The sequence below is a fragment of the Nannospalax galili genome, unplaced genomic scaffold (assembly GCF_000622305.1).
Source record: "Nannospalax galili isolate Female #2095 unplaced genomic scaffold, S.galili_v1.0 scaffold617, whole genome shotgun sequence".
Taxonomy (NCBI): Eukaryota; Metazoa; Chordata; class Mammalia; order Rodentia; family Spalacidae; genus Nannospalax; species Nannospalax galili.
The window spans coordinates 2,919,324-2,935,169 of record NW_008341872.1 but is presented as its reverse complement, the minus strand read 5'-3'; the positions used below and the strand labels follow the sequence as shown (position 1 = coordinate 2,935,169).

The 15,846-nt window shown below is 36.3% G+C and overlaps 1 protein-coding gene across 1 annotated transcript in view; it reads right to left on the bottom strand.

The window, feature by feature from the left end:
- Rsrc1 (arginine and serine rich coiled-coil 1) overlaps positions 1-15,846 on the bottom strand; it is a 413,201-nt gene that overhangs the window by 60,186 nt on the left and 337,169 nt on the right. The window contains exon 7 of the mRNA XM_029565584.1: positions 8,739-8,807. Within this exon, the coding sequence (XP_029421444.1) occupies positions 8,739-8,807 (69 nt within the window). The remainder of the gene's footprint in view (positions 1-8,738; positions 8,808-15,846) is intronic.

Here is a 15,846-nt window from a genome sequence, read left to right as displayed (position 1 = left end):
AAAAAAAAAAAAAAAAAAGGTTAACAGTATTGAGCAATCAAGTTCTTGCAGACATGACATCAAGGGGACTATAAAGAACACTAAAAATCACTACTGAAGGAAAAAAGACAGGTGGCTGCTAAAGGGCTGAATGTTCTGGAGTGATTTCTGACTAAACAACTCAAGGAAAAATATATCATAAAGTAATGTATTCAGGCTAAGTACATTTTCTTTTTACAGAATACAGTGCTCTAACATTACAGCTAATGTATTAAAAGGACATTTTGCTTTTGAGACAGGTTCTCCCTGTAGCTCCAGCTGGCCTGGAAATTGCTAGGTAGAGCAGGATGGTCGAGATCTCACAGAGATCTGCCTGCCTCTGCTCAAATTAAAGGCATGAGCTACCATGCCTGGATTAAAAGGACAATTATTGGTATTTAAAAAATAATACATTATGAAAATAAAGGAAGGTATCTAATCTACAGGAAACATAAATTTCTTTATTTTCATTTCTTTATTTTCATTTTATGTGTATAAGTATACTGCCTGCATGTATGTAAGTACACTCATGTCATGCAATGCCTGCAGAGGTCAGACGAGGGCATTGGATCCCCTTGAACTGGAGATACAGACAATTGTTAGCTGCCATGTGGGTGCTGGGACTCAAACCCGGGTCCTCTGCAAGAGCAGTCAGTGTTCTTAACCACTGAGCCATGTCTCTAGCCCCACAATCATTTTATTTTTGTCTTAACTGTACATCAACATGTCAAATTTGAATAAACAGTGGCTGCTAAATGATAGCTACATACCAGTTATTTTATTTATTTACTTACTATTTAGACAGGTTCTGATACAGCCCAGACTGGCCTAAAACTCAGTATGTGGCCACAATTGGCCTTTTCCTTTTGATTTTTTGTCTCCCCCTTCCAAGTGCTAGCATTAGAGGCATATATTACCATGCCCAGCTTCTGGGTTAAACTTCTTATAAAGATATATAAGAATTCCAAACATTTATCCTTTCCTCTAGATTTTAGATGAGGAACCACAGTGGAGGGAAAGAAGGGATCTTAATAGTTCTTTTTCTGAATATGGTTAAAACTAGAAACCACAGAGCACTAGGGTGGACAAAATCTCAGAGAAGGGGATCCGAGAAATTAGATGCTTAAGTCTGGCTCTGGTCTGGACTCTGAAAGACTGGAGGCAGACAGGACATTGTTAGTATTCACAAAGACCAGCCAGTCTGATGAAATAAAAGTAGATAAAGATGATAGGAAAAAGACAAAGATACCGTGATAAAACATGTGCCTCATCTGGAGATTCTGAACCCAAATGAGGCAACCCAATACTGCAATTGCTTGAACTAAGAACAAGGACACTTTTAAAACTAACCCTAACCCTAATCAGAGGGAACCATATTACTCCTACACCCTACTGACAAATTATACATAGCAGATCAAGAAATATATGTCTAGGTAAGGTTTATCTGAGAACAACTGGTCTTTGCCCAAGATTTATCTACAGGACACACAGTAATTAAAAATACTAGACTGGTTGAACTAACTTTCTTGGGTGTTTAACAGACACACATTGAGGCCTATAATGATTTGGTCAGAGGGACATAAAGGACACTTTTTGCTCCTAGCCCTCCTAGTTCGACTAGTTCCAGGGGACTATGAGCATCTCTCAAAATGTCCTATAATGGTGGTGGGTCACCTGTCTTCTTGATCAAGGAGGCCGAGGAGACCCCACTAGATGGACTTGAGCCAGTGTCCAGTCTATAAAGAGGAGGATCAACAGAGAGGAATCATTTCCTTTATGCTTCCAAGCGAAGCCAACCATGGTTGAGCAGGACTTTTATCTTCACATAGGTGGAACTGGTAAAAGAAAGGAGCCATGGGCTCCTCCCAAGCCCATGTGACCCCTGAGGAACAGATCCTCAAACGACCTTAAAGTAAAAATAAATTGGTTTATCTGGGCCAATTGTATGGCCTAAAACACCCAAAAGGAAAGTATAATCAAGATTAAAGGGGCCAATATAATTTCACAAGAGACCATATGTATAGCTAAAGACTACATAACAGGGAAAATGAACAGCAGACCCCAGTCTTATCTAAAGGAATATTGACAACTGATTGCTGCTAGATGAGGAACAGCTGACCCTCCTAAAACAAAGACCTCTAGATAGGCTGACTAGATTCACCAGAAGGGCAAGTAGTGGGAAATGGCTGGGGGTGCAGACAACATAGCAGACAGAAGCAGGGATATCAGAGTATAAGGGCTCTAGTGGGGGAGGGAGGCTATGGAAGGGTGCCATCTGGGAAGTGGGTGTAAAAATAAATAAATTAAAAAAAATTAAAAAAATTCTTCAAAGCATAAAAATTTGCTCCTTAATAACTGGTGGATGTGAAAAACATTACCACTGAAATCTACTTGCTCAGATGCCAAGGAGCTCAGAAAGTAACTGCCTCACTGTAACTAGTAATAATTAGATACATAGAGATTAGAGATACGTGTGCAAACATCTAAGTGTTAGTAGCATTAAAAATGATTTTTTCTGTATGAAACTGTGTATTTTAATAGTGAAATGGAGATCTTTTATAAAGTTTAAAACCTCATTTAATTTTATGTCTTATAGGGTTTATACTGAGTACAATAGTGTATAACTGTATTAATTCAACTGTAAACCTAAAAATTTACAGCCAGTTCTGAAAGAGATGCATCTTAGCTCTGGAAATTGTTATTGAGTATGTCAATGCTATTGTAATGAAATGCTTCTTCTGATTGTGTAGTTATTAAATAAATAATAAAAAAATGTAAAAAAACTGCAGATGTTTAGGAGGTTGAGTCCAAGATCAAGGAAGAAGACAAAGCATAGAGGGAGAATTCAATCACAGTCTATGTGTATTGTGTCTTTGTGTATGTGGTGTGTGCATACATGTGTGGGAGTGCACATGCTCATGTACATGCATGAGGAGGCCAGAGGAGGATGTTGGATGTCTTCCTCTATCATTCATCACCTTACCTTTGAGACAGGGTCTGTCACTGAATCTGAAGCTTTCCATTTAGGCTAGGCTGGCTGGCCATGGAGCTCCCAGGATCCATCTGTCTCTGTACTCCAAGGCTGAGGTTAGGTGTGCATGGCCATGTTTGTTTTTTACCTGGGTGCTGGGGATTTGAATTCAGAACCTCTTGCACTCATAGTAAGTTCCTTTACTTAGTGAGTCATCTCCCCAGTCCCTAAAATAATGCTACTTTTTTTCAACACTAAGTGTAGTTTGTGATTTATGTGGTTGTTTAAAGAAAACATGTGTGGGACTGGAGAGATGGCTTAGCGGTGGAGAGCGCTGACTGCTCTTGCAGAGGACCTGGGTTCGATTCCCAGCACCCACATGTCAGCTATGAACTGTCCTTAACTCCAGTTCCAGGGGAATCCGAAACCCTCTTCTGACATCCACGGCATTGCACAACATGGGTACACTCACATACATGCAGGCAATTACTCATACACACAAAAAAAAATATTAAAAAAAATAAAGAGAACATGTGTACTAGGTTTGTACCCTAGCTTCACCATTTGCCTATACTTTAGCAAGTGATTAAGCACTGTGCCTTGCTTCTAGACCTCCATATTTTACAGAGATAGTAACAGTACAAAACTCAGAGTTTGTGTGGATTCACTAGGGTTAAAATATGTAACTGGCAACGCCTTTTACTTCTACCACTTAACTTTACTAAAGGATTATTAGGGAAGAAAGAAGGGAAGGAGAGAAAAGAGAGAGGCAGGAAGGGAAGGAGAGAAGGAGAAAGGAAAATGAAGGCTAATTTATTTTATATCTTATCAATCAGCTGTGGCAAAAGAATTGATGAATTTTAACTTAGACAAGACTTGCGGTCTGCCCTGTCTTCATTAGAACTGTCTCATATTATGTTCACATTTTCACTGTCCACCATTTCCATGAATAATTTAGCATAGGCTGCCTAGGTCTTTGGGAAACAAAAATATTTGAAGTTAAAAAAACCCTAACAGATGGGTAGAGCTGTTTTGAATAAACACAAGGGGAAAAAGAACTCAAAAGCTACTATACTTATATGACGAATAATTCATATTAGAGAGAAAGCAAATGCAAAAGGCCATTATGCTTATAAGTACATTTAAAAACATAATTATCACCCATAAGTACATACTAAATTAAATATTAAAAATCACATTCAGAAAACCCAAGCAGTTATGTCAAAGCATTCTAAAACTTAAAATTATTTTTCAACTATATATTTTAAAGATATACTAAGAAAGCTGGGTGTGATGTTATATGCCTATAATACCAGCCCTCCAGAGGCTGAGGTGGGGACATCTTGAGTTCAAGGTCAGTCTGGGCTACATTAACAAGTTCTAGGCCAGTCTGAGGTATAGGTCAAGACTGTCCCCAAAATGTAGAAAGTATAGTCAGAACATTTTTTAACACACATAGAGAAAAAGAGAGAGCTCAAATGAGATATCAAGTCAAAGAAAAAGAAAGAAAATGGACTGAAAGATTTAATATTCACTTTCCCCAAATTATAATCTAGACTCAGAAAAAATGTATTTACCTTTAAGGAGGTAAACTTTAAATTTTAAACATTCAGTTTATGTAAAGATGCATCTTTTAATAAAAAGATCTTTTTTATGTAACTCCAGTAGAATGAGTTAGTCAATGGCTCAAAAATGAGTACCTACCAATGATCAAGTGATATTCAGTCTGTGGAAAATCAACTGATCTATATATTAGGACCAGAAAAGGTACTCCAATGGGAAGGGCGGAAGGCAGAGCAGTTACTTGGAACAAATTCTGGTGGGTAGCCTGACTTTTATCTTGAATACAATACTTTCAGATATAATGGGCTATTGATTTAAGAACACTCAAAGGAAAGACTGCATAATAGTCAAAATGAAATTGCAAGGTACAGGTTTTGCTATGCTAGTACAATAGCCTTGTTGAGATAATATAGAGTGGGTAAAGGAGGCCAGATAGACGATATTTATCTACATTTGAACAATGTTTCAGCCCTGTGCTACGTGTATCAGCATGCTGAGAAACTGAGATGAATTGTATAAATGATGTGACAGAGGGAATTACTAGTGTCTTGTAGACTGCAAATAAAGGATTATTATTCTTTCAGATACAGAAGTACATACCAATGTATCTTGAGTTTTAATTTGCAGCTAGACTAATTATGTGAAATAAAATAAACGTAGCTTATACATTAATCATCTTCAGGTAAAGGTTAACTTGATAGAATTCAGATAATCCTCAAGAAAATACTTGGAAGCAAACAACAACAAAGAACCTAGCAAGTGCCTGACTTTTATCTACATAATCTCAGGAAACCTCATAAATAAAAAACACACCTTTTAGTTTTTAAAATTTGTACCATGTAGGTTAATCAGTTGACTTTTTCTTCAATATCTGGGAAATAACTATTCTGTTAAAAAGTTTATGTACTATTATTTTGTTTTATTTATTTTTTATTTTTTTAAAAAATTAAGATTTTATTTTTAGTTGTGTGTCTCTGTGTGTATAAGTGCATGTGAGTGCAGGTGGTCATGAAACCAGAAAAGGGCATCATATTCCCCAGAGCTGGAGTTACAGGTGGTTTTGCATTGTCTGATATGGGTGCTGGGAACTGAACTTGGGTCCCCTGCAAGAACAGTATGCTCTCTAATTGCTGATCCATCTCTCTAGCCCATTTTTTTTAATGCACAGAAAATTCAGTGAACTCAAGTAAAGATAAAGCCATATCAGCAAATATTGATAGGATTTTGCTATTTTGTTTTGTGTAATTTATTAAAGCAATAGTATTAGCAGTAAGGTCTTGTCTTAGAGACAGGACATAGCAAAGTGGACATACACTTTCAATGAGATTATTTAAAATTAAATATGACCTCAGAATAAGCTATTTAAATGGACTTAAAAGAAAAAAAGCAATTAGCCATTCATTTATTCATTCATTCATTCATTCATTCATGCAATTAATTCAAGAAATTGAGCTTCCATTATATGTGAGGCATTGCAATACTAGGTTCTCTACAGTCCTGGTATTTATGCTTTAGTTAGGATAATAGACTTGAAACGATGCAATTAAACAGGTATTATTGTAAGGCTGTGATTTTCAGGCACAATTCTCAGGTACTGAAATGGGAAAAGTACTGTATATCACATTCTAAGTACAAGGCGAGTTTATCCTAGTTAATCTAAATTCAAGAACACAAAATAATTTCAGCATAATGTTCAAGTATCTGTGTAGCTACAAAAAAATCTTAAAGTATCTTTCTAAATGAAAATTATAACCAATTTATGATAAAAGGAGATTATTAGAAACAACTTATCAATTATAATGTAAATGTAGGATTCTGAAGCATTCAAAGATTTATCTCATGAAACTAAACATTTGTATTATATTTTTTTCATAACACATTTCCCAGCAATTTCAAAATCTACAATTACTCTCATTGTTATTCTTTATAAACTGATAAAAAAATTAGGCTAAAAACTAATGTAAAAAATTTTAACCACTGTTCAGTAATAAGTACGACTTGTGATTTACAGAACTACATATTTTATAAGGGTCATTATGTTATTAGTTAGTTACACTCACCCAAATGCCATGCAACATAGCATTACTTAAATTTTTAGACTGCTTTGCATCAAAGTTGTATCTATTGGTACTACAGGCAGATCACAAGCACAAGTGTAATCAGAGAGAATGTGTTGAATTGAAAATACCAAGATGTGTATTTTATAGAGTCAAAAGATTATGAGACTGAGAATTCTCCAAGTATTCTTGCCATTGGAATTCATTCTCTCAGTATATGATGAAATTAGTTGATCTTAGGCAAGAGTTTACAGTCAGGAGAGCTTCAGGCCAAATAAGGAAAGAATAACTAAATATGTATGTGTGTAAATCATCCACCTTTAGTTTGAATGAACTTCTTGGTAGAATTCTGCAACCAAACCAAGAAACATTTCTTTTAGATTGGCACTGGGGACTTGGATTTCTTGAGGTGCTGCTGTTAGCATACTCAAACATTTAACATTCTGCTGGATCTCAGATTCTAATGGAGATGAAGAGCACATTATTTTTTTCCTAGTTCTGAGGATAAAAGGTATGTATGTGTTAAGATAAAAATTTCAACTTTCAGATTTATATAGCATACAAAGCCAAAAATTTGCACACAAGACATTATCAGTTTTTCAGCTTCTCAAAAGCTCACGAGAAACTAGTTATTCTGCTAAAGGGCATGATTACCAGTCCAAGCAAATCATTAATTCACTGAGGTATTTACTTGGGACTTGTACTTTGCTCATTAACAGTGTATGTAAAAGGGAAAATAAAAATTAGATAGGTTAGATATGTCAGATTTGTTTGCTTAATATTTAGAGGCATGGGCTAAATATTAAAAGGAAAGAATGTATCCATAAAAAATTAAGACATGAATCAAATTTCCTGTTCCCCTGCCTCCTCTTCCTTCTCCTTCTATCCTCTTTTTTTTTTTTTTTCTAGCTAGGATCTCACTCTGTAGCCCAGGCTAGCTTCAAACTTGTGGCAGTCTGTTGTCTCAGCTTTCCAGGGTGTTGAGATTAAAAGCATGAGTCACCGCACCTGTCTACACAAACTTCTTAATTTGAATTAAGGATATTCTAGCCCTTCAGATTTTACTGTTATTTCATAACAATTTTATTTATTTTTAAATATTTTATTTATTATTTTTATTTTATGTGTGTGAGTGTATTGCCCGTATGTGTATAAGTGTACCTGTGTCATGCAATGCCTGTGGAGGTCAGAAGAGGACTTCAGATCCCCTGAACTGGAGTTACAGATGATTGTTAGCCACCATGTGGGTGCTGTGGAATTGAACCTGGGTCATCTGTAAGAGGGCCATCTCTCTAGCCCCCATCATAACTTTAAAAAAAAATGCCTTGTAAACAATTTTTCTTCATCATCGCTAGAATATTTTAAAATGTACAATGCAATCCATTTCCATGACTGATTTTGATGGCTTTTTTAAATAAAAAAGATAAAATTTGGAAATAGAAAAATGAATCAGATCTACTTTATTAAGTTTAAAAAAATTATTATTACTGTGTATGCATGCATGCATGATGTGTGTGAACTGCACCCATATAGAAGTCAGAAGACAACTTTCTGGAGTTAGTTTCTTCTTCCAAACCTTTATGTGGGTTCTGGCAATCAAACTCTGGTTGCCAGGCTTTCATGGCAAGTACCTTTACCACCCTGCTGGACCCTACTTGACTAAATTTCTATTTCTCAAATTCAATCAGAGAATGCTTTCACTTTTATTTTTACATTAATTTATCAGGTGTGTGTGTGCATGTGTGTATGTGTGTATGTATGTATGTATGTGCCTGTGTAAATGAACATGTGTGCCACAGTGTTAAGTGGTAGTCAGAGGACAACTTGCACGAGTTGGTTTTCTCCTACCACCAAGTGGATACCAGGGATGGACTCAGTTCATCAGCTTGGTGGCAAGTATCCTTAACTACTGAGCCATATCAGTGGCCTCATAGGATGTTTTTAAACTAACCTTATGCTAGTAAACAATGGCAGTCAGTAAACATATAGTGTGATATTATGTCTTTAGGTTCAAGAAATGGCATGAATTCCCACGAAGGCATTAAATCATAATCTATGTTCTATCCATGAAGTACAGAGAATTGTGCTAAATAATGACTCCTGGGGGTGGGATGAGGCATATATTTTACCTTCTTCCTTTCTTCTCTTTGCTTCTTCCTCATTTCTTTCTTTGGCTTTTAATGCTTCATCAGCTTTTGCTGAAAGAAAAACAATGAAATATATGCATTTATTTTATGCACACATTGTACATGAGAACAATGAGGAAATGAAGTAGAAATTTATTATTTCTGTGAAGTTGTTAAAAGAAAAAGATATGGCAGCTGAACATTAGAAATACATATTTAAATTCTTCATTCAGAATTGATATCCAGAATACTTATTCATAATCCCCAAATCTTAGTTCAAGATACTCTCCATACAAAAAGAAAATGAGGCTCAGCAACGTAAGGTTAAATGATGACATATGAATTGGGAAACACGGTTATTAAAAGCCACCTGATTTGTTAATGTAAGATAGCTGTTTGAAAGTCTGGAGGATTCAACTTTTAAATATAAGCAGCGTGCAGTACCTATGGAACAGCATCAAATTAGGCAGAATATTCTTTTTATTTCTTTGCACATCACAGTAGAGCTTTATTCATGTTATGACAGCATTTGGTAAAAAGATTTTTTTTCCCTCTAGAAACCTCTTCCCTTATTACTTAATTATCTACTAGTTGCTCGACTGCAGGGGTTTTTCAAACACTTTACTACAGATGTTACAGAAGATTAAAAATATACAGCACAGTAACAAGGGACTATCAATATACTCTGTAAATTAATTAAATTTCTGTTCTAGCACGTCATTTATTCCAAAGCATTAACGTCTCAAAGGAGCGATTCTCCTTTATTGCCGTCTCACTGCCTGATGAGTGAACTAAGTGAAAATAAGTCTCTAACAGCATTATAGCTGATGAAATATTAAGTTAAAGAAGTATTGCCTCGTCAAAAGAAACAGAATCAGACTATGCCAGCATTAAACTTTGGATCAGCCTTCATCATGATAACAGAAATGGGAAACTCTGATTTTAAAAATAAACATACTCCAATTGTTACTGCAGATAGTTTTCTTATGCAAAATCATCACACCCTTAAGAAGCATAAACCTGGCTCACAAGAGGAATTTAAGGGAAATTCGTGTCTCATATAAAATTATTGTTCTTCAAAGTTTTATTTTCTTCACCATCAATATTGACACTTTTTTTCTCATAGTATAAAACCTACATAATGGTCTTACAAAGTGCTATATCCAATTACACAGACATCTGTTTCCATTTACAAGGTTTTATATATACGTAGACTGCATTTAAAGTCATGAAATATTAAAATTTTGGTGTCATTTTATATCATTGCAAAAATCTATTAAATTAGATAATAAAAACAAACCACTAGTAACTCTAAAGACTTTTACTTCATTTACACTTTATTCTCTCTGGTAGAAGGACAAGGATAATAGAAATTCCATTTAAATTCAATTTTGATTATATGTGTAATTGTAGATATACCCCTTGAGTCATGTAAAATGCTCAGCTTATGTTTCTTTCAAATTATCCCGCTCAGACTCACATTCTACTCCTTACAACCATCTTCAATATGTATTAGCAGAGCTCATTAGACTGAAATTTAATAATGCAAACATCAGGTGGATTTCAAGAACCTCCATTAACAACGTAAGATGGATTGCTTATATATAACTCTTGGGCCAACTGGGCACAATTTAAATTCAATAAAGTAGCCTGCCTAAATCTGATTTATCTATTTGACTATGCTGGTTTGTCTTTTCTTACTGATTTGTTGCTATACATGAACAATTCATTGGAATATTGTGTGATATGTTTTTTAAACTGTAAATGGTTCTGGTGCTATGGTTAAATATTTTATGTAATTCACTTTTATGCTGTCAATCAAGATTCTCAAGTACTTTTGTGTGTGCATGTACATAAATAAAAAATCTTGTAAATTATGTTGAAATAACATGGATAATCTTAAAATCACATATTTAAAATTTTTTTATCAGTAATCAATATGTGTCCTGCAAAGAATCTGAATGAATTCAGTTACAGAGAATAGCTACATAAATTGAACCATTAGAATAAAATCTTTTTGGATTATTAAGGGAATGTGGAAGAAATGTTCTCTCTTTTTAAACAGCTTTATGATATAATAATTTAAATATGGATATAGGCAGAACTTCTAGTCATTCATATGTAATTTAATTATCTTAAAATTTTATATTGTCCAAAAGGTAGGAATCTAATTTTACATATGAAGATAATGGACACTACTAGATGTGTTGCAGAACTTGACCCCAAAGAACATAACCAGTGAGCAGAAAGTCCTTGTCTTAGGATTTGTCATCGTCTTTGGACTTTACAGTACCAACTACTAGGAAGCACACCATGTACTTACAGGCTACTTACACCATCTACTAACTTGGTGGACAACTTCCAATCCCTTGTTAGTCCCAATTTTCAAGTCCCCTCCAGGCTTTGCTTCCTGAGTACCCAACGTGGATGCTGTGGTTTGAATGACCTCACCAAAATTCATTTTTAAATTTAATTCCCATTATGAAGTTTTAAGAAGTAGGATCCTGGGTCTCTAAAAGGTGAGGAGGTCATGCGTTAATGTGGTATCTCATGAATGGACCTGTCAGAAAAGTCAGTTCTCTTATAAATACCTCTCTTGTCATGTGATGTCCTATATTGCCTTAGAACTCTGTAGTGTCTCCACCAGCAAGAAAAACTAACCAGATGTAGTCTCTTGATTTTGTGTCTTCCAGAATTATGAGTCAAATAAACTTTAATTCTCTATATATTATTTAGTCTGTGATATGAAGTTACAGCAACACAAAGGCCAAAATACTAAACACCAAGGCAACCATTTCATTTCTATACTTATCAATACCTCCATCACCATTCCTTTGCTGTTTGAGGAGATGTTATCAACGGACCCCCCCCCATTTATAGGGAAGAACCTCCCTACAAAAGAGTACATAAATGCCATTGGCTCTACAGAAACCCAGCAATTTAGAATTACCACGCATCCTTCTATGTTGCACCTTTCATCAGTATAGTCACTGCTGGTACCGGTTCTTATTTCCTGAAACTTATTTGAGTTTTTTCATTATAAACTTCGATAATCTATCAGCAACTCTGATTCCCTGATATTAACTCAGCTTCAGTCCTATTTACCTTCAAACTCTTATGTTAGTCTAGTTTACTGCCTTTTTGTGTTGTTTCATAAAGTAAACCCATCCACTTGTGCTTTAAAAACTTGCTGGGCATGGTGGCATAGGCCTTTACCCCCAGCACTCGGGAGGCAGAGTCTGGTGGGTCTCTGTAAGTTCCAGGACAGCCTAGCCACACACCAAGCTCCAAGCCAGTGTAGGTTATATAGTGAGACCCTGTCTCAACATAACAAACCCTATTCCTTTCCATAGCTTTTAGGAGTCTTTCTTGTTCTTAAGATTCAATGCTTTCTTCTCTATTATCGAAGTATAAATACATGTAAGTCACACAAAGCCTGCATGGTGCTTAGTGTTTTTTTAACTTAGCTACTGCCTTCTTTTGTTTCCAAGAGCTCCCCCCATCAACATTTGCAGTGGTTACTGAACACTCTTTTATAGTCAAGTCCAATGGATACCTTAGTTATAGCCTGTTACAGTCTCTCCATTTTGTAAAAGCTGTCTGTGGATGTAGCTGAATGGTAGTGTATTTGCCTAGCATGAAGGAGGCTGTGGAGTCCATTCCCAGCACTGCAAATAAATGATGCTGATGAAGCAGCACCAGCTAACTACTAACTACATCTTTTTCAAAGTCCTCTCTGAATTCTTACAGTGGTTTGGCAGCTTTCTTCTACTCATTCTTTACTTCTTGGTCTTATGTTCTTGGGCAATATGTAGAAAGTCCAAATTGTTCCCTGTAAGCTTATCACAGACATACATATCTATGGCCTCTTTCCTGGCATCAGAACTATCCCTTAGCTATTTCAAAATTGTGCTCACAGTTGAACCCAAAATCTTTCCCTTAGTGTTTCCTTATTTTTACCAATCATCTAATCTCTCCAGTTGAAAGCATCTGTGTCATTTCCCTATAGTTCTTCTCCTCATGCAGTGTATCTGATTGTAGCTCTGTAAGATTGTACTCCACAGATTATCTCTACCTTCCTTTCACTCCATTCCATTTTCACAATCAACGGCCACATCCAGATCTTCATCTCTTTTCTGAATAAGACAAGACACTGTTCTATCTCTATATTTCTAATCACACTCCTTTCAATGAACCCTCCATATTACAACAAGGGCAGGGAATGTGTTCACTGCTTTATATTTCCAGAAGGAGAGTTTCTAGAGTGCAGAGAGGCTCAATAATTGCTGAGCAAATAAATATACTTTTCTAGAACCCCCAAATAATTATGTTACTCGGTGCTAAATATGCCTCCAAGGAACCCTGTCATAACAAGTACATGTGTAAATTAGTATAAATATACCAAATATAAATCCAGACAGATAGATCTAAATAGAGGCAGATAGATAGGATAGACAGATAGACAGATTGAACCAAAGTCCTCATATTCCATTTAAAGCCCTTCAGAGTCTGCTACCAAGTCCAAGTCAATATTCACTAGTCTTCCTTCCTCACCAAGGATCTGTAATCTGGCCTTCTTGGGGCATATCTTTGTTCTTGCCGGGGTGCCCATTTTGTTTTCTTGCTGAGAAAAATGGATTAAAAAACGTCAGATGAAATACCTCCCTCTCCGGTGAAAACGAAGCCTTCTCTGATCAACAACTGTCACGTTCATTTGGCAAGGAACTTCTTGTCAAGTCATCCCATGGCTAAAGTCAGAAAGGCCAAAGAACAAGGACAGGGAGGGTATCAAACTCATCTTTCTGTCAGAGGTTACTTCCAATAACTAACCCACTTCTACAATGATGGTATTAATCCATTTGTAAGGACAAGACTTTTATGACATAATTGCTTCTTAAAGATCCCATCTCCTGGAAGTTTATAACACATAACACATGACACACTCAAACTATAGCAGTTGTTTTCAAGTGGATATCATTACTCCCTCAGTTCTCTTTAGGTAATGAAATGCCTTCCTTATGGAATGTGCCACACTTTACTCCCTTCTTTGGAGGGTGTGTGTGTGTGTGTGTGTGTGTGTGTGTGTGTGTGTGTCCATCCCCGTTGCTGAGAAAACAGTAATCTAAAGTGTTAGTTGAAAGCTTCCTTTCACTCTTTTCCATTTTCACCATCAATAGTCACATCCAGATCTTTATCTCCCTCTTCCGTGAAGCCAAAGAGAACAGGGTTGATAGTACAGCCAGAAAAGAAAGCTAATAGTCACTTCTTAATGAATCTTTAGCCAGACTATATTTTCTAGTCACCTTTGCAATTAAATACCTGAGTTCAGACAAATAGAATGTGAGCTTAAGCAATGTGTATACAATGTTCCCACAGCTGGCTTGTGAAAAAAAAAAATCTATGTAATCTTCACTTTCTTTTTCAAACCACTAGCCGAATTAAGGTCTGAAAGAGGGCAAACCCCAAATAAATCAAATCTGTGTCACTGGATTTCTGTAAGGAGCACTATTTCTTTATGACTTGCATCACACTATGACATGAACACAAAACACAAGTATGTTGTTTAGCAGCACTGCTTTTTCCATGTTGCCACGGAAGCTGTCCCAACCCTCCTTAATACAGTAGGTGTTCAGTGAATGTTTCTTAAACAAATGAATATAAAGAATTTTGAGAGCCAGGTGGGTGGTGCAAGCCTTTAATCCCAGCACTCAGGAGGCTGAGGCGGTGGATCTCTGTGAGATCAAGGCCAGCCTGGTCTACATAGTGAGTTCCAGGCCAGCTGGGGCTGTAGGGAGACCCTGCTACAAAAAAAAATAATAATAATAGGGGCTGGAGAGATGGCTCAGCAGTTAGGAGCACTGACTGCTCTTGCAGAGGAACAGCCACATGGTGGCTACAAACCGTCTTTAACTCCAGTTTCAAGGGAATCCAAAGCCCTCTTCTGACCTCTGTGGCATTGCATGACATGGGTGCACTCACATACATGCAGGCAATACACTCATACACACAAAATAAAAATAACATAAAAAAATAAAAGTATTTTGAAACTCAACACAAATATTATGTCGCTCCCTGGAAAATGAGATATTCCAGAACATTAGTCATCTATGGCTGTTTCACTAGAGAGCAGAAGAGCAGTAGCAGAGGTGACATGGGCTAAAAAGGGTGTTATTTATTAATAGTCTGCGTTGTCAATAGTAAATATCCAAATTTATAATCATCCTTACTAATTTTATAAAAGCTCAGTAGAAATATGGCTTTTACGTTCATCACAATTGTTTGCCTAGGTCAGATTTTAAATGATTTGAGGAAGAATTTTATATATCATGTGTGAGAGAATCAATTAAGTAAAGAATTAGGGGGGCTGGAGAGATGGCTCAGCAGTTAAGAACATTGGCTGCTCTTACAGAGGACCTAGGTTCAATTCACAGCACCCACATGGCAGCTAACAAACCATCTATAACTCTAGTTCTAGGGGATCTGACACCCTCTTCTGAATTCTTCAGACATTGCACAACACAGGTGCCATTACATATGTGCAGGCAATAAACTCATACACATAAAAATAATAAATAAAATAAAAATATAAAGAATTAGAAAACATTGATGGGTATCAACTCATCCAATTCTATTCAGCAGCAAAGAAAGATGAAATAATGAAATTTGCAGGTAAACGGATGGATCTAGAAACTGTTATACTAAGTGAAGTAACACAGATTCAGAAAAACAAACAACATATGTTCTCCCTCATATGTGGCTCCTAGCATCAAATCCTTTTAAATTTCAGGTTCTTTTAATAAGATGACGCTATACAGCAGTCCCTTCTGCATAAAATAACTACCATCATCTCAACTTCGGCTGAGCCTGATCGCTAAGCACAGTCACACTGGGCTTGTTGATGGTTGTGTTCATTCATTAAAGGAGTGCCAAGCAGGGTCACTGGACCCTCACCTGAGTATCCAGCCACTCTGCCCAGCCAACTAGTCCAGCCTTGGAAGACAAAAGAAAAATGAGGAAGAACCCAATGGAGGGATGCTTTTGGAAGCCCTTGTGAAGAAACTCTAATGGACTCTCATATGAACATTTGAAAATTGCCCTGTTCTGACTTTTT